At 51.3% G+C, this 18,896-nt stretch overlaps 2 protein-coding genes across 7 annotated transcripts in view; one reads left to right on the top strand and one right to left on the bottom strand.

The window, feature by feature from the left end:
* Positions 1 to 1,793: 1,793 nt before the first annotated feature.
* Positions 1,794 to 8,449, bottom strand: FOXA3 (forkhead box A3). The gene is made up of 2 exons (XM_019980194.2): positions 8,259 to 8,449; positions 1,794 to 3,486 (listed from the first exon to the last, which is right to left on the bottom strand). The coding sequence occupies exons 1-2, from the start codon at positions 8,325 to 8,327 to the stop codon at positions 2,500 to 2,502; spliced, it is 1,056 nt and encodes a 351-aa protein (XP_019835753.2). The 5' UTR covers positions 8,328 to 8,449; the 3' UTR covers positions 1,794 to 2,499.
* A 773-nt stretch (positions 8,450 to 9,222) lies between these two features.
* SYMPK (symplekin scaffold protein) overlaps positions 9,223 to 18,896 on the top strand; it is a 33,265-nt gene continuing 23,591 nt past the window's right edge. The window contains exons 1-8 of one of the 6 annotated variants that reach the window (XM_019979494.2): positions 9,223 to 9,377; positions 12,976 to 13,132; positions 13,271 to 13,391; positions 13,516 to 13,581; positions 14,848 to 14,901; positions 14,996 to 15,069; positions 16,933 to 17,059; positions 17,666 to 17,915. In XM_019979494.2, coding sequence (XP_019835053.1) covers positions 13,287 to 13,391; positions 13,516 to 13,581; positions 14,848 to 14,901; positions 14,996 to 15,069; positions 16,933 to 17,059; positions 17,666 to 17,915 — 676 coding nt within the window. In that variant the 5' untranslated portion in view covers positions 9,223 to 9,377; positions 12,976 to 13,132; positions 13,271 to 13,286. Of the gene's footprint in view, positions 9,378 to 9,928; positions 10,035 to 12,875; positions 13,133 to 13,267; positions 13,392 to 13,515; positions 13,582 to 14,847; positions 14,902 to 14,995; positions 15,070 to 16,932; positions 17,060 to 17,665; positions 17,916 to 18,896 lie in introns of those variants that run through there. The other 5 variants (XM_019979491.2, XM_070771298.1, XM_070771300.1 and 2 more) reach the window with 5 other exon arrangements.

Raw genomic sequence — 18,896 nt, 5'->3', positions numbered from 1 at the left:
TGGGACGGCTGACGGGGAGCCAGCGCGGCAGGGGGCGGGGGGTGACACGCAGCCGGTGGGGCGGGCACGGTGACAGAAATAGAGGGCCTGGCCCGCGAGGTGGCAGGTAGAGGCGGAAACTCAGGGAGCCGGGAGAGGGAGGCCAAAGGAGGAGGAGAGAGGCCGGAGAACCAAGGGAGTGGGGGGAGGCAGACCCCAAGAAGGGAAGACTTAGAGCCCCCAGGGAAGGAGGGAGCATTCAGAGAGGGAGGGAGGGACAGACTCAGAGGAATGGAGAGGATGAGAGAGAGAGAGAGCAAGGCAGAACATTCGAGAGACAGATGCACAGAGGATGTGCGAGCTGCCCACAAACCAAAGGACAGAGATTAAGACACAGAGACAAGTAGGGACACAGATGACACTAGGGGACAGACAGATGGACACACGGGAAGTGGGAGAAACATCCCTCTCCCTTCTGTCCTCCGTCTGTCTGTCACTTTCTCATACACACACACACACACGTAAAGAAACAGCTTTTGGTCTTTGAATGGACTGACTAAATGAATGAGTGGCTATAGAGCCAACAGCCATGAAAGGCAAATACAAACTAAGGAAAAAACACCTGCTCCAGCCAGCCTGGCGGCATGACCTCGGCCCCGGCCTTTCCCATTCTGGGCCTCAGTTTCCACCCTGTGAAATAAGGGCCGTGAAAAACACACCTATGTTTCTCAGAGAGCCATGCCCTCAGGGACATTGGAGCCACAGATACCAGACTCAGAGCCTAGGCAGAGACCTGGACGAATAGAAGCCCCTAGACCCCAAACCCAGAGGCCCCCAGAGGCCCCTAGCGCCCAAAGGAAGAGTCAGCTCCTTTTCCCCACACCTGCATGTGAAAGAGACAGAGACACACTAGAGCCAGCCAATATACACTCACACACAGCCACAGCAGTGACAGGGAGGTAGCAAAGCCAGGCATAAGTTACAGAGACATAACTTTTTAGAAGACATACAGACAGATGCTGACTCACAGAAATACACATGAAACACACAATGACCCACACCACCGATGTAGGCACAGGCAGACTCTTTGAGGCAGCAGGCAAGTAGACAAAGGGACGTACAGACACACACATCCAACAGTGTGAGATCCAGAGGGTCCCAGGGATAGGTGTGTCAGAGAACCACACACAAAAAAAACAAGACAGACGCACAGCAGTCTGGTATCCTGAGACATCTACAGTAAGCACACAGAGGATGGACATAGAAACTAACACAATTAAGGGATACAAGCCATAGATAACACCCACAGCAGACCACGGGGACCTCAATGGCTGTAGCGATATCCTATGATCCACAGAGGCACAGGCGCACAAACGTGCGCACGCGCATGCACACACACACACACACACACACACACACACACAGTCTCCTTCAGTTGGCACCTCGTTTGTCCCTCCTCCTCCTCCTCCTCCTCCTCCCCTCCAGCTTAACCAAAAATTGAGCGGTCCCAGGGCTCTCTAAACCTCAGTGCTAGAGGCATGTGTCGAGAGAGTGGGGGTGGGGAGATGGCCTTGGTCACTTCAGAGCCACCTCCGCCTGCTGCCCCGGCCCCATGGCTGCGGGGGCTGCTATCTGTGAGCAAACTGTCCTTGGGGTCAGGGACAGCAAAGAGCCAAAGGTCAGGTCGATGCCTCCCCCAGCCCTTCCCCCAGAGGCAAACGGCTCTTGGGGGCAGGAAGGAGAGGGGACAGGACACAGCAATTCAGTTGTTTCAGCCTCGAAGGGCCCACTGGCTAAGGAAAAGATACATTCAATAAGAGGCAGAAATGGTGCCTTTAATGGTCAAACACAGCCAGTATCCCCCTTCCCCGGCAAGAACCAGACTTTAGTAGAAATCCACCACACCCTAACCAGTCCTTTCTGGTTTCTCCTGGATCAGAGGGAGAATGGGCTCCAGGAAAAAACAACAACAACAACAACAAACAAGGAGTATCCTCATCTCTACCCCTCACTCAGCTCACACCAGAGACAGGGATGACATGGCCAACACCGGGGCTGTGGTGGCCATTATGTTGCACAGCGGTACACGGGTGATGGCAGACCGTCAATATGGTGGCCATCGTAGCACCAATGGGCCAAAGACATAACCAAAATGGTGCCACCATCACATCCAGAGGCTCAGCCAAGAGGCTGGGCATCACAGCACCCAAGGGGCCAACCAAGAAGTCATCCCAGAGGGTGGCCATCTGAAGACCCAACAGGTCAACCTCATCACATCAATCAGTATGGCAGTCTTCACAGTACTCAGTGGGCCCACCATGATGTCAGTGGCAGCTATCATAGTACTCAGTGGATCAACACGATGCCCACAGTGATGGCAGTCACCACGGTGAGCAGTAGACCAACCAAGATGTTGACAGACTGGGTGAGCAAGGTGTCTCCGGGGAAGGTCAGGCCCCAAGAGCCCGATGATATGAGGTACAGCCATATCCCACCCAGCACGCTCCCACCCCACCCCTGCTAGGATGCGTTAAGCAGAGAGCGGGAATAGAGGCCCTGGTAGTAGACCCCAGGCTCCCCACCCTCTGCCCCGTAGCCCCCAAATCCCACGTCCAGTTTGGGGGGTGCTGGCGACTGTTCCGACATCAGGTTGTTGATGGAGAAAGGGTGATTGAAGTTGTAGGGCGCATCCAGCTTTAGCTCCCCTGGGAGCTCCAGGCCAGTGAAGTAGGGTGTGGAGGGAGCAGCGGGTGAGCCACAGTCCAGAGCCCCCACCTCGTCCCCACCCTGGGCCTCCGGCTCAGGGGGCGGGGGCTGCGGCTGCGGCGTGGAGGCCACAGTGGCGGCAGGGGCGGTGGCCGTGGAGGCCGACCCCGCACTGTTCCTGGAGGCCGAGCTCCCGCCGCCCCCTTTCTTCACCTTCTCCTCCAGCTTGAAGCGCTTCTGGCGGCGTAGGTAGCAGCCGTTCTCAAACATGTTACCTGAGCTGGGGTGCAGAGCCCAGTAGGAACCCTTGCCCGGCTTGTCCGGGGAGCGCGCCACCTTGACGAAGCAGTCGTTGAAAGACAGCGAGTGGCGGATGGAGTTCTGCCAGCGCTGCTGGTTCTCGCGATAGTACGGGAAGAGGTCCATGATCCACTGGTAGATCTCGCTCAGGGTAAGCATCTTGCCCGGCGCCTGCTGGATGGCCATGGTGATGAGCGAGATGTAGGAGTAGGGCGGCTTGGCGTGGGCCAGGGGCCGCCGGTACCCTTTCGGCATCTCCTTCCCGTGGACCAGCCCCGGGCCCGGGCCCCCGTACCCTGAGCTGCTGCCTCCACCAGTGCTGGCACCCAGCCCTGGGAAGGTGGGCCCCAGGGGCGCTGTGGGGGCTGGGGGCGCCAGGGGTCCAGTGGGCAGCGGAGAGGCAGGCAGCCCCCCTGGGGGGTAGGGAGAGCTCAGCGGGTTCAGGGTCATGTAGGAGTTGAGGGGGGCCATGGTGGGTACTGGGGTCACTGGAGAATAGACCTACAGGGAGAGAAGGAGAGATGGCAAGTGGTGAGTCTCTACTCTGTTAGTAAGTAAAGCGTGGCTGGACCCATTCTGGGTCCCTCTATCTGTGCCTCTTGCTCTTCCATCTTTACCTGCCTCTGTAAATGGCTGTCTCTTCAAGTCTCTCTCTGCCCCCTCTTCACGCACCCCTCTCCCCATCTCCCACATCTCATGTCCTGGAGTGCACAGGCTTTAAGTGGTTCTCAAAGTGTGGTCCAGGACACCCTGGGGAGTTGTCTGAGACTCTTTTGGGGGGACCAGCGAGGTCAAACCATTTTCATATAATGCTAAGATATGACTAACCTTTTTCACTTGGTTACTCTCACGAGCGTACAGTGGAGTTTTCCAGCGTCCACATGACATGGAATATTGCAACAGACCAAAGGTAGGAGCAGCTAGGAAAATCGAGCTGGCTTCTACTGAACCAGACACTAAAGAGACAGGCAAAAATGTCACTGTGCCCCTCCTCTCCTTCAGTGTTCTGAAATACAGTTATTTTAATAAAAATACACACTGCTTACACTAACACATTGTTGCTATTTGTAAATGAATGAATGCCTATTTTTAAAATGTCTCAGTTTTCACTTTGAATGTGGTAACAACCAATATAACCCTGATCAATAAAAACTGTTTGGGGTCCTCAATAATTTTAAGAGTGTGACGAGGTCCTGAGACCAAAAAGAAAAAAAATTGATAACTGCTGATTTATCTAATAATGGAATCTACGTGTGTACTTTCTATCCATCTTTTAGGTTATAAAATTATAGCTTTATAAGTCAAAGCACCTGAAAATCAGAAATCACATATTTCCACCTAATATACGTCATCTGTTTATTAAATGTCATCAAATCTAAGCTTCAGTAGTATTTTAAGTGTCAATAAGAATGGAAAAAAACATTGTCAGTTATAATCTCCAGACACCACTGACTGTAAAACCCATTCCATTTTCAGAAAGGTTCAAATGGGGGGAAAATGCGCATCTTAGCTCAGTGAAATAAGGTAGACGTTGCTATGTCTTTGTAAGTAACTATCTCATCTCTCAAATATTCAACTGACCACCTACTGTGTGCCAGGCACTACTCCAGGCACTTCCCAGGAAAGTTCTGCTCTCATCCTTGTGACCACACTATGGGGGAAGTGCTATCATGACACCCATTTTTCAGCTGAGCAAGCTGAGGCCCCAGAGAGATTGTCCAGGAGTCGCACAGCAAGGAAGGAGGAGAACTGGGATCCTGGATCCAGGCAGTCTGGCTCCACACGGGTGTTCTGGATCCAGCTATAAAAGCAGTGACCAAGACTCGGAAACGCCTGCTCTCAGGGAGCTGTCAGTCTAGCAGGAAGTGAACAAGATAAGTAAGGAAAGTACAAAGCTTGGTGGATGGGGACTTCTCATTCTGTGAGCATTTCATCCAGCCTTCCATTCATTCTCTGGCAATATTCCATCTGTCTGTCCTGCTTCCTGTCCCAGGGGGTGGGGTGGGTCTCATGGCACTGGGGGTGCTGCTCTAGCTCTGATGGGAACCACCACTGAGTCAGTGTGTCCCATCTCACCCACCCTGTCACTTAAGTGTCTGCACAGACCAAGGCCCAGAGAGAAGAAGGAACTGCCAGGATCACTCAGGGAGCCAGAGAGGTGGTAACCAACCCCAGGTCTGCATTCCAGTAGAGAAACTCTCCCTTGTCTTTTTTCACGTGTCTATCCAAGTAGCTCTTTCTTTTTTTTTTAGCTCTTTCTTCTTATGTCTCTTTGACTCTCCCTGTTGGCATTATATGTGTCTGTTCATCTCCTTCCCTGTCTCGGTACCTCTACACTCCTTCCCTCTCTTCCCTCCCTCCTCTGTCTCTCCCCCTGCCCCCACACTCTCTCCCTTTATCTGTCTCTCTCTCCTCCATCTCTTTCTCTCCCTCCCTGCCTTTCTTTTCGCACAAAAAGACACTCACAGCTCCCATCTCTCTCTTCCTCTGCCCCTGCCCATCTCTCTCACACCTCTTTCTCCAGTCCTTGGAACTCTGTCTCTGATTACCCCTCTCCTTTCCCATCCACCCCTCTCTTTCTTCCTCCTTCAGTACATCTTTGCATCTCTCTGCCCCTTCCCTGGGCACCACCATCTCTCTAGAAGTCTCACATTGAAATTGGAGCCACAGCTATTCCCCTCCCCCATGCACTGGTCTCCCCTGTGGTTGGCTGGCTCTGGTCCGTCCCCAAAAGTAAGGGAAGAGGGTCCTTCAGAGAGAGGGGAGGTGTTGGAACTCAGGGGGATCCACAGAGAGTTCCTGAATCCCTCTATGACCCCTGACGCTTCTCCAGCTCAGTCAGACTCTTGTATCACAGAGGAAGACAGACTGGGACCCCAGAGCCCTTCTTTTCTGGCTCCCCACCCACACGGAAGTCCTCCTTGAGGTCTGACCTCAAGCCTCCAGCTGCCCTAATCCACCGTCAGCTTTCACACGCCTCGGGGCTGGGATGAACCCCCAGTGTCCGGGTCTGAACCGGATCTCCCCTGCGAGGGCGGGGCTGAGACTGGGGGGGAAGCCCTGAGGGGACCTGCACCCCCACCCCAGGAGGCTGGAATTTCTCCCCTTTCATTTCCTTATTGTCTCTGGAGGAGGGTGTGACAGGGAGCGCAGGGAGGCGGTGTGAAGCCAGAAGCTAGTTTCTGATCCTGGTCCCAGCCTAGGACCTCAGGTGGCCCCTACACTCCGAGAGGCTTTAGGTTCTCCATCTAGAAAATGGGGGGAGGGGGAGCAGTTGGACCAGCTGATTTGTGAGAACTGGGGGTCTGGGGGTGATGCCTGAGGACTATAACTTTCCAATTTCCCTCCAGACAAAGAGTCAGCCTGGTGGAGGGGGGTGCCATCACCCCAGCAGAAGGGTGCGGTGGGCAAGAAGCAGTGTGGGGTTCCCCCCAGTGCTCAGTTGCTGAGTGAGTGCAGAAGTTTCTCCTCTCATTGTTCTGACCCAGGTGGAGGAGGTGGTTTTGTTGATGGGAAGGTTGAGGAGACCCTCACACAGTACGTCCATTTCCAGCCCCCTACATGTCATCTCTTCCAAAATATGCCCCCAAATGCTGACTATCTCTAGACTGTCCCTCAATTTCAGAGACAATTTCCACACACCTTGTCCCCTAAGCTTCAGGCTGTGCCCCAAATAATGACTCCTTCCGCCTAGAGCCCCACAATTTACTTTTTAAGATATACCTCCAAAACACTGATTTGTAGTTGGTATCCTTAGAGCACACCCCCAGGATCTGAACTATGCAAGGCGTTCGTTCAGCTGAGATTCTCCTACCACCTGGGAGCCTCCACCACCAACCTGGTCTCTGCCTTCCCCACCCTAGAACCGACATTGCCTCCACCTCTCAACACTCCCAACCCCTTCCCTGCCCCACCCCACGTGCACCTCACACCTCCACAGCCCCAGGACTGGCCCCTCCTGGGCACCTTGCCAAGCCTCGCAGGCCTGGGTATCCAGGAGTCCCACCCTACAGCTCAAACCCCAGACCCAGAACTCAGGCACGCTGGGGCCCATGAAAACCCCAGATCTTAGTGTCTTTGGAGAACTTAATCCTTGCAGTCCCACATCCCACCTCAGGCCCACAGTCCCCATACAGGTTAGAAACCCAAGTATCCAGATCCCCATAACCTTCTGGCTAGGACCCTGTCCCGCCTCCACTTCATAATGTTGACTAGAGAGCAAGCAGGCTAAGACGGAGTCCTTGCAGCAAGAGGAATGCAAGTTAGACCTGGGGGAGGACTCTCCATCAGCTAGGGCAAGCGAATTATTGTTCTCTGCCCCCTATTCCAGGGAAGTCTTGTCCTGTCCGAGATGGGACTGGTGAGTACATTAGCAGTTTGTGGAGATCAGTGGAAGGTGGGGTGGGTCGGGGGTGGGCGAAATCTGAAACTCTCCAGACTCCAACAAGGAGAATCCCTGCTGAGGGTTTCTCTAATAACACTTAGACCCGTGAAGTTCAGCTGGGAGGGGTGAGGGTCAATAGTAGGGACCTGCTAGGTGGAGACTGACCCCCTCTGCTGCCAATGCTGTTGCCCCTACCCCCTGCTCTCAGGATCCCGACTCTGACTGCATCTGGCTCCTTATCTATCTGAGCCCCAGCTCTTAAATCACCTGTTATTTCACACTCCCCAAACCAAGCTTCATCTCTGACCACCTTCATCTCTTATCCTTGAGCACCTACCCCTATTTCTAACTTTAAAATAGAACTCAACCCCAATCCTTATCCCAGAACCCCAATTCTTACATCTACCCCAGACCCCCATCTTTAACACTAAATTCTAACCCTGAGCTCTCAGCTCAGACTTCTCTTAATGGTGACCTCCCTCTCCCATCTCTCATTCACTATATTTCCCCCTAATTTTGAACTCCGTTGCCTAATCCCTCAGCTCTGATTCCTATCTTTGGTTTATTCATTTTAATTCCTTTTACTTTGAGTCCCTGACACTCAGCCCTCACGTATGAGCTATGACTTGACCCTTGGCAGAATCTTCCTTACTCCCATTTAAGCCCTCACTCCGACAAGTCTGCCTAAACCGCGCTCCCATGCATTGTCCCCCGTCTCTGACTCCTTACACCTGGTCTCCGTGTGTCCAGTTTCCCCGCTCCCAGGTCTATTTGGGGCCACCGTTTGAGTCCACACCCAGGTCCTTACCCCCATTTAACCCCGCACCCTGATTCCTGCCCGCCCCCCCCTCCCCCGCCAATTCCCGCTCCGCCATCCCCGAGGACACACCTCGCCCGCCTCCGGGTAGTAGCTCCACTCGGCCAGGTCGTGGGCCTCCATCTTCACCGAGCCCAGCATCCCCCGGGCCTGCGCCCCCACCCACCCCCTCTCCGGCCCGGGGAGAACCGAGAGTTTCGGATCTCTCGGCCGGCACTGCCCGAGTTCCGACCCGCGCCCGTCCGTCCGACCGCCCAGGGTCCCAGTCGTCCCGGGCGCCGCGGGAGGCGGCCACGCTTTATAGCCGGGACACCCCCGCCCTCGCCCGCCCTAGGCTCCCCTCCCGCCTCCCCAAGGGCGGTGCGCCCGGATTGGGGCGCCCCCTGCGGGATTGCGAGGAGAGAGACCTCAGGCGCCGGGATCCGCAGCCCGGGGACGAGAGAGCTGGGGACGGCTGAAGAGTGAGGGAGCTATAACTGGGAAACAATTGCTCATTCTAAAAGCCTCGAGGGCAGAACTCTAGGTCCCTTCTACTTAGGGTTTTCATCATCTCAACTGGAGCAGGCGAACAGCCAGCAAGACTTGTTGGAGTGGAAAGGGGGCTCAGAGCCGAGTGGTCTCCAGAGGTCCCGTTGTGTTACTATTACTATAAGGACCGGTAGGAGACCCTCGAAACCACATTTCCCTTTGGACGGACTGGAAGACTGAGCGTCTGATAACTGGAAGTGCTCCAGATTGTGTAAATGGCCAGGACAAAAGGTGGAGGGGATCGGGGCCTCTGCTCATATCCCGCTGAGACTGGAGATAACCTGCAAGACCTAGGAGCTTCGCCTATCCGACTCTGTTCAATCTAACATCAGCCGTCCAGGGAACCAGAGTCTTCGTGAACTCCATTTCCCAGAAGCCTCCAGCCCCCCTTCCGTCCCGCCCCCCTGTCACAGGACTACATTTCCCAAGAGCATGGCGCCCGAAAGACGGAAATGAAGGGCTGCCCGGGCTTCGCAGAAGGAGAGGGCGGAAGGCCGCTCGCGCGGCAGGGGCGGAGGCGCTGGTACAGAGTGGACTCCATTTCCCAGCGACCCGCCGAATGCAGTGATTGCGTAGTGTCACGGCGGCGAGCGGAAGATGGCGGCGGCGTCTCTGAAGAGGCGCTGCTGAGGGGGCGCGAGGGGGACGGAAGCCGGAGCCGCGGTGAGCGGGGGGCGAGCAGCGTGGGAGCCAGGGACGAAGGGAGGAAGGACTCTGAAAGGGTAGGGGCGCTGTCGGGGCCAGTGAGGACACTGAGAGGAGAAGGGAGCAGTGACGCTCGGGACCCCACTTTCTTCCCAGCTTTTGGACCCTTCCGTGGCTCCTCAGTACCCTCAGGGCAAAGTTCCAACGTGGCCGCCAAGGCGCGTCCGCGCTCCCCGGCCTCAGCTCTGCCAATTTGCTGTCCCTCTTTTCGCGCAGCTGCACTGGCCTTTCGATTTCCTCAAACTCGCCATACGCTTTCCCGCCTCAGGCTTTTTGCACATGCCGTCCCCTCTGTCTGCAACATCCTTTTACTCATTCCGCCTGGCTGACTCCCATTCATCTTTCGGATCTTGGCACCAACGTCACTTCCTCTGCGAAGCCCTCTTTTCCCGCCCTCCGTCCCGAAATCCGCCTGTTGGAGGATCTCATAGGTCGCTGTTCCTTTCCTTCATGCCACTGGGCGGGGGGGGGGTCTCACTTGTTATTGAACCTTTATTTGTGTGGCTTGTTAGTCCTGTCTGTGGCCATGAGCCACATGGTGGGTAGGGACTGGGTGTGTGTCGGTCTCCGCTGTGTTCCCAGCACTGCGGAATCGCGCTGAAAACTCCAGTTAAGGTTCGTTGAATCAATGAAAGATTCTCAGGGGGCCACTCTGTGAATGTAAGGGAAGTCGTCGTACTCCAGGTGGGAGTGGGGCGGCAGGACTCTATAAGGAGCACAGCGAGACGGAAGGGGAAACGATGATTATTGGTGATAGCAAAAGACTGCAAGACACCCCCAGATGTTCTTTAGTAGGGAGACTGGCAGGAAAAAACCAGATAGCCTTCAGAAAATAAAATATCATGGAATTGTAAAAAGGAATGAGGGAAGGGGGTTAAAAAGGAACCAGAGACAAAGAATGGACTGCAGCATATATAAGGGAAAAGCAGAATGGAAAACTGTTTATCGTATGCTTCCTTTTGACAAAAGTAAAGGAAATACTTGAAAGTGAAAGTCGCTTAGTTGTGTCCGACTCTTTGCGACAGTCCATGGAATTCTCCAGACCAGAATACTGGAGTGGGTAGCCTTTCCCTTCTCCAGGGGATCTTCCTAACCCAGGGATCGAACCCAGGTCTCCCGCGTTGCAGGTGGACTCTTTACCAGCTGAGCCACAACGGAAGCCCAAAGGACATACGGATATACATTTAAAAAAAAAAATGTGGAAGAGGAAGGACACCAAGTAAAAAGTTTGGGTGACTCAGTGTATTCTCATCATGAAAAGAGAAGAAAAGTTCATCATGAAAGCGTTCATTGTGTTCTGGGAAACAGCAGTATACTGAATTGTTGGGTGGCCATGACCTTTAATTTGCATGAACAGAGCTGGGGGGCAGGGGAAGCAGTTCTTTTTAGAGAGGCAGTCCCGCGTGGGACTGAGAAGGCTAGGTTCTGCAGCCAGGCTGCTGGGTCTGCATCTTAATCGTTGTGAGCCTTTGATCAAGTGGTTTTACATCCTTGGACTTCAAACATCCACATCTGTAACATGAGAACTGGGGCTTCCGTTGGGGCTTGGTGGCAAAGAGTCTGCCTGCAGTGCAAGAAACTCGGCTTTAATCCCTGGGTTGGGAAGATCCCCTGGATGAGGAAATGGCAACCCACTCTAGGATTCTTGCCTGGGAAATCCCCTGGACAGAGGCGCTTGATGGGCTACAGGGTGTTGTGAGGTTTAAATAAGTTACTGTGTGAGAATTGTGCCCAGGACATACTAAATGTTCAATAAATATTTAGCTGTTATTTTTCAAGCATTCCCAGAGCCAAAGGGCATACTGAGGGATACTAAGCCCAGTGATTGTTGAAGCCCTTTGACATTTACTCAAAAGATTTTTTTTTTTAATCTTTTGGTCACACTGCGTGGCATGTACGGTCTTATTTTCCTACCAGGGATCAAACCTGTGTCCCCTGCATTGGAAGTTCAGAGTCTTAACTGTGGACCACCAGGGAAGTCACACTCAGCAGATTTTTACTGAATACTTACTAGATGACTTCCCTGGTGGCTCAGACGGTAAAGTGTCTGCCTACAATGCTGGAGACCTGGGTTCAATCCCTGGGTCGGGAAGATCTCTGAAGAAGGAAATGGCAACCCACTCCAGTATTCTTGCCTGGAAAATCCCATGGATGGAGGAACCTGGTCCATGGGGTTGCAAAGAGTTGGACACGACTGAGTGACTTCACTTCTTCTCCTTCTTCACTTGGTGCCAAGCGCTGTTCCATGCTGGGGATAAAGTGAACACACACACCTCTTCCCTCGTGGAGCTTATAACTATGTAGTGTGTTTATAATGATCCACGCCATGGAGAAAAACAAAGCGACACAGATGGTGAGGGAGAGTAAATGGAAATTTGAAATCAGATGGTCAGAGGAGACCTCGCTGCTGGGATATCTGAGTTGAGACCTGAAGGAGATGAGGAGGAAGAGAGCTGTGGCAGTATCTGAAGGGAGCGGTAATCCAGGTAGCAGGAAGAGAAGCACAGAGGCTTAGAGGAAGGGGTATGTTGGTGCGATGACGACGAGGCCAGAGTGACTGGAGCAGAAAGAGCCAAGAGAAAGAGCAGAGACAGCAGAGCCGGATCATGTAAGGTCTGCCCGGCCTTGGTGAGGACTTACTTGGCTTTGACTCTAAGCAAGATATGGGGGTGACAGGCAGCAGGGAGGCTAGGAAGGAGGCTGTTGGACAGTCATTCATTCAGCAGATACCTGTTGAGTATAAACTGCTATGTACGGTATATTATGATTCTTTCAAAAGATGCATCTTTTTCACCTCCTCAAATTATTAACAGTTTAGGCAATAGCCTTCAGATCTCTTTCCCCGCACGTGAAAATAGCTATACTTATGTTTACTATGTCTGTTAACTCATCTAATCCTCAGAATAGTTCTGGGAGATCACCACTGTTGCCATCCCTGCTTTACAGAAGAGACAGCTGAGCCCCAGCTGTTTCTTGCCTCAGGTCATTCTGTGTACACACACACACAAACTTGACAAAACTCAGTTGAATCGTATACCTTCCTCTGTGAGGCAGCAGACTGTCACTGTCATCTTTTCATGATGATAATTCTTTGAGACCCATCCTTTTTTTTCCTGTTTGCTCCCTTTCCTACTTTTTGGTTTTTCCTTCCATTCGTTTTTGATGTTTTTAACAAATACATATATTTTTCCTTTCTTTTGTGAAAAGGGAACATACAGTAAACATTGCCTTCACTTTGCTTGTTTTTAATTTAATATGTGCTGGAGCCCACTGTTTATCAGCACACAGAGAGATTTGCCTCATTCCTTTTTACAGTTGCGAAGTATTTTATTTTGTGGATGTATCACAGTTCTGCAGCCCGTTTCCCTATTTGAGAAGACTCGGGTTGACAGCAGTCTTCTGCTACTAGGAATAGTGCTGTAATTGATATCCTTCTTATTTCTTGATTTTTGCCAGTGTGCCTTTGGGAGAGATGTCCAGAAATATCCCCCACTTCTTTTGAAACACAATGTCATAATATTCCAGAAAATGGCAGAAGTATAATTTATTTGATTAGGCCTTCTCTGATGTACTGAGTACTTACCTACTGTGTGGAGGACCCAACTGGAGAGACGAGGGGCACTGAGACCAGAGAGAGGCGGCTGCTCTGCGTGCATCTGTTCAGTCCTCCAGCAGGTGTTTGTGGTCAGCCTGCTCTCTGTAAAGTACTGGAGGTGAGGCTTGGTTCTCCACGGGGTACAGCCTCTTAGCCAGGAGACATCAGTCTCCCCCAGATTACAACCCCACGAATACAGAGCCCTTCAGAGATAGTGGAGTAATGGCCGAGCTTGCTCCATCCTCCTCTCCAGCAGGTACCGGGCCACAGCCATGGCAGCCAGCAGTGGGGACAGCGTCACACGCCGGAGCGTGGCATCACAGTTCTTCACTCAAGAGGAGGGGCCAGGCATCGATGGCATGACCACATCAGAGAGAGTGAGTACAGAGAGAGGTGTGGAGTGGGGAGGCCTGGGCCCTCTCCAGGGTGACCCACCCCTAGCTGGAAGATCTCAGGAGTGCTGTAGGAGCTGGCCTGACCTGCCTTTCACCCTCCTTCCAGGTGGTAGATCTCTTGAACCAGGCAGCACTGATCACCAACGACTCAAAGATCACAGTGCTCAAACAGGTGAGGGGAAGAGGGTGACGCCGGGCTAAGCAGGATGAGAGGAGCTGGGATGGGAGCCTCGGAAAAGAGGGCACTGGTACTAACACTAGCATCCACGTCTAAGCGCTTGGGATACGGCACGCAGCGCTGCTCGGCCACACCATCGTTTAATTCTCACAAAAGCTCTCTGAGGCAGGGTAATTTCTTCTCTGTTTTACAGAGAAAGAAGTAGAGTCTCAGAGCTTAAATTAGCCCAAGGTCACTCTGCTAGGACCTGACAGAATTAGGACCTGAATGCTGGATTCAGACTCCAAATGCTATGCTCTTGATCCTCAAGTTTCTTCTCCGCCAGAGTCCTGTCCAGTGGGGAAGACGTACAGGTGACCCAACAGTGGGGACCCAGAGTGGGCAGGGCTGAGATGGAGGCGCCTAGGGGGATGTGGAACCCAGAGGAGACTTCTGACCCAGCCTAATGGCGGGCAGTTAAGGAGGACTTCCTAGAAGAGGGATGTCTGAGCTGAGACCTGGAGGAGAAGGAGAGAACCAGGCCAAGGGAGAGAGGGAGAGTGTCTTGAGCAGAGGGCACAATAGCTGGTACAGAAGCAAAAGAGGATGGGGATTTAGGGAGTACTGAGTGTGGTTCAGAACAGGAGGCAGATGGAGTTCAGGGGACCCCAGTTCTGCTTGTTCTGCACATGGCCTTGGGTAGCCAACGCCACCTCAGCAGTGAGTGGGGTTCTGACAGGGCCTCCCTCATGGGGTGGTTGTCAGGGCTGTTCACCAATAGTGCCTTGGCTCGTAGGCACTGAGCTTCTGTGAGAGTGTCTTTGGGAAGGGCTTATTCCAAAGAGCCTGGCAGGTATTACACAAGGGCCTCAGGAAGTGGGCTCTCACTGGGATAAAATGCTTGCTGAATTATGGCAGTTGAATGGGGAGTAGAAACAGAAGGAGCGTGGAGAGAATTGCTGGATGCGCCTCAGGAAGGTAGGAGTCCCATGGCATCTCTCACATACTCACTGGTCCACCAGGACCTGCGCCTTGTAGCATCTTCTTATTGAAGCCTCACAGTAGCCCTACAAGCTGTTGTTTCTGGTTCCCATTTTACAGAAGAGTAGACTGAGACTCAGGGGAAGCCGCTTCCCTAGGCCATGCTGGGAGTTGAGCTGAATCTGAACTGAACGTATCTGCTGCTCCCCCATGCTGGTTTCTCCTTCGCACGCCTGTCTGTACTGACCAGCCCCTGGTTTCATAAGGCTGTCCTCCTCCTCTTTCCCGATCTGCTTCCAGGTGCAGGAACTGATCATCAACAAAGATCCCACACTACTGGACAACTTCCTGGATGTGAGTGGCCAACAGGAGAGAAAGGGTATGGGTGTGGGGATAAGGGAGGTGATCCTGGTACAACTCTGACCCACCTTCTTCTTGACCCTGGCAGGAGATCATCGCTTTCCAGGCAGACAAGTCTATCGAAGTGCGCAAATTTGTCATCGGCTTCATCGAGGAGGCTTGGTACGGGGTGTTGCATGGCATCCGTGGGGGCACCCCTACTGGAGTCAGCCTCTCGGGCTCCTGGCCTGGCCCTGCCCTGAGAGTCTTGCCCTCTGCTGCCCACACCCATTCTCCCCCTCTGATTCCCCAGCAAATATTTAATAAGGTCCAAATCTTGGATCGTCCACTATTCCTCTACTTCTTCCACACTTCACATCTACATCATCAGTAAGGACTGTCGACTCTGCCTTCAAGCTGTAAACAACATCTGACCATTTTTCAACCACTTCCCTTGCTGTACCAAATACTTTTTTATTCGATCCTCATACATGGGATTATTTGTTTGGCCCATTTAACTGAAGAGAAAACTGTGAATCAGAGAGGTGAAGTGAGTTTCTTAAGGTCACACAGCCAGTATATGGCAGTGCTGGGATTTTAACCCATGTCCATAACACCATTGCCCAGATTCTCAGTCTCCCATCTTTTACTGGTAGAGTTTTTTTTTCCAATTGAGGTATACTTGATTTATAATAATATATTAGTTTCAGATATACAACATAGTGACTCAAATTTTTTATAGATTATATTCCACTCAACTATTATAAAATATTGACTATATTCTCTGAGCTGTACAATATATCCTTGAAGTTTATCCATTTTTTATGTAGTAGCTTGTACCTCTTAATCCCCCTACCCCATCTTGCCCCTCCCCCATTCCCTCTCCACACTGATAAATGTTAGTTTTGTCTTTTTTTAACATGTTAGCATATACAGAGAAGCATATGGAGAAGGCAATGGCAACCCACTCCAGTATTCTTGCTTGGAGAATCCCAGGGACGGGGGAGCCTGGTGGGCTGCCGTCTGTGGGGTCGCACAGAGTCGGACACGACTGAAGTGACTTAGCAGCAGCAGCAGCATATATAGCACTTTTGATTTTAAAATTTTAACTGTTTTTCCAAACAAGCAAAAAAGAAGAGTGATATTTTTTTGAGGTATAGTTGATTTATAATATATTAATTTCAGATAAGTAACATAGTGATTCAGAATTTTCATAGATCACTGGGACAATCAATGGTACATTTTCTGAGTTTGCCAAAACACTTTTTATTCCAGATATGTATCACATGACTGCTGTGTGCCAGGCATTTGTGTCAGGCTGTAGAAATAGAACTGGATAAAAACAGATATTGTTTCTGCCTTCATGTAGCTGATAGTTGAGTTTCATATTTTTCAACGGATTAGCTTAATATTTAACTTGAGATTGTAACATGATGTGAAAATTCACATTCTGAGCTCTAGGTGTAGCCTTGAATTTATTCATTCACTGAACAAATATTTATTGAAGGCCTTTTCATTCTTTCCTTCAAAAAAAAATGAGACTCTGCTAGTACTTAGATGGTGAAGAATCCCCTACTTTCAGAGCCCTCCATCTTAGGTAAAAAAAATTAGTAAATAAGACTCATGATTACGTAAGGCAGAGTGCTTTAAAATATTAATGACTAATATTTGTTGAATGTTTTCTTATACCCTTCTAAGAGCTTTACATGTATTGTTGCAGTTTTCACAACAAGCCTCCAGGTAGGAGCTATTCAAAATGAGACAAAGGTGCTTGTTCAGATTCACACCAGTGGTCTGGCACTGCTGCCTCTTAGGTGAACTGTGAGGCCCTAACAGTACGAGAGAGTGGGCGTCGTAGGACCCACCTAGACCGTGTTCGAGCGCACCTATGTCCAAAGGTACCAGATGCTGGCAAACACGACAGGTGCCCACCTGCATTCCAGTCTTTTGACACATCGGCCCTGATTTCCCTTTCCTTGGAGGCTGCAGGCTCCCATCACCTGCGCAAAGGCCACCTTGACCTTGCCTTTCTTCTTCCATCCCCAGCAAGCGAGACATTGAGCTGCTGCTGAAACTGATCGCGAACCTCAACATGCTCTTGAGAGACGAGAATGTGAATGTGGTGAAGAAGGCCATCCTCACCATGACCCAGCTCTACAAGGTGGCCCTGCAGGTAGGAGCTCCCTTCCCAGCCTGATAGGTCTCATTCGTCTCTTAGAGTTCAAAACCAGCGTCAGATCACATCTTTCAAGGTCAAGATGTGCTGTTGATCTTTAGGAACAGACAACGAGGGGCTCTAAATTCTAACAGCCCAGGAGTTGCCATTAACCCCTCTTTCCCTGCATCCATCCATCCATTTATGCGTTCAGCAGACGTTCCCCAAGAACCAGGTCTTGTGATCAAATGGGCCATCTGGGTCCACACTGTGGTGTGATGTACATTAACATTATCGAAAGGAAGAAATCGTTTGCTCTCTGCCACCACCTTGTGAGGTCGGCATTGTTGTTCCTTTGGCTTCTTTAAGATCTGAGCCTTCAACACTCAGCCTTGTCACTACCTCTGAACCTTATGAGGGCAGGGCCAGGCCTGGCTTGGTCACCCTGGGTCCTGTCCCCCGCATCACCTAGCCCAGGGCCAGGGACGGAGTTGTAACTCGGTGAACGTGTCCCCAGTGAACGTATGTATCATCGTTGATGGATCTCTGAGCTGTGGTGGAGTCAGTGATTGGCGTCTTGTCCCCATTCGCCTGTCTGTCCACCCCTCCCCGGCCCACACACAGTGGATGGTGAAGTCACGGGTGATCAGTGAGCTCCAGGAGGCCTGCTGGGATATGGTGTCGGCCATGGCTGGGGACATCATCCTGCTGCTGGACTCTGACAATGACGGCATCCGTACCCATGCCATCAAGTTCGTGGAGGGCCTCATCGTCACCCTTTCGCCCCGCATGGCTGACTCGGAGGTGCCCCGACGCCAGGAGCACGACATCAGCCTGGACCGCATCCCTCGTGACCACCCCTACATCCAGTACAGTGAGTGCCCCTTCAGCTGGTGCCATTGGTCTGCCACTGCACCGGCTCCCTTCTCCTCCTTCCCCCTTTCCCCCTTTCTTCATAGTTTTTCATTTCTGGAATCAGTTTGATACAGTGCTTAAGAGCCCTGATGCCACATTCAAATCTCAGTGTTACCTCTTCCTCACGTGAGCCTGGGCAAATTACTTCTTTCTGAACCTTATCTTCCTTCTGTAAAATGAAATGGCAGTAGTGCCCTTCCAGGTTGGTAGTGCTGTTCCATGGGAATGTGAGCACCCAGTAGTAAATACCAGCTAGTTCTGCAGCTTTTCTGATTGCAAATTATAAAAGTAGTACATGCCCGTTTTAGTGTCAAGCAATAAATATGGAGGAGTAGGAAAGGAAATTCCGTCCTTCCCCAGTCCTGCTTCTCAGAGATGAATACTGCCAAGAGTATTGTTTCCTCTCAGGTCTTTTCTATGCAAAGATAGGTATTTATATGTGTATGTTCATAGTTTTGTGTTTGTTGGGTTTGTTTATAGAAAACAGGGCCATGCTTAATACTTCCAGCTGAGAGGCATGAAAGTGTAATGACTTGTGTTTGAATCTCTGCTCTGCCATTGAGCACCCGACCTATTCTCTCTGAGCCTGTTTCTTCATTGGTAAATCCGGAGTCATTACTATGGCATCTACTTTAGGGTGTTAGTATGAGCTTTTGGTGAGTTTATATGGCTGGCATTGTAAGCATTCCACAGATGTTAGCTGTTCTTCTATATTGTTTGACCACGTTTTGAACTCAACAAAAATTAAGTTGCATCTTTCCCAAACAATATCATGTTCAGATGTTACAAAATATTCCATTAGAATGGCTACATTACATTCTGTATTTTATTCACTGTTTTGTATAATGTCGCATCCAGTAGGTTTTTGCACAAGAAATGTCAGGAAAGATATTTGCCACAGTTTCAGAGTTCACTTTTGGTGAATGGATCAAGGACGCTG

This window comes from Bos indicus, chromosome 18 (genome assembly GCF_029378745.1).
Source record: "Bos indicus isolate NIAB-ARS_2022 breed Sahiwal x Tharparkar chromosome 18, NIAB-ARS_B.indTharparkar_mat_pri_1.0, whole genome shotgun sequence".
Classification (NCBI taxonomy): domain Eukaryota; kingdom Metazoa; phylum Chordata; class Mammalia; order Artiodactyla; family Bovidae; genus Bos; species Bos indicus.
Note: the sequence above shows the minus strand (reverse complement) of the source record. Positions and strands in the feature narration are given on the sequence as shown.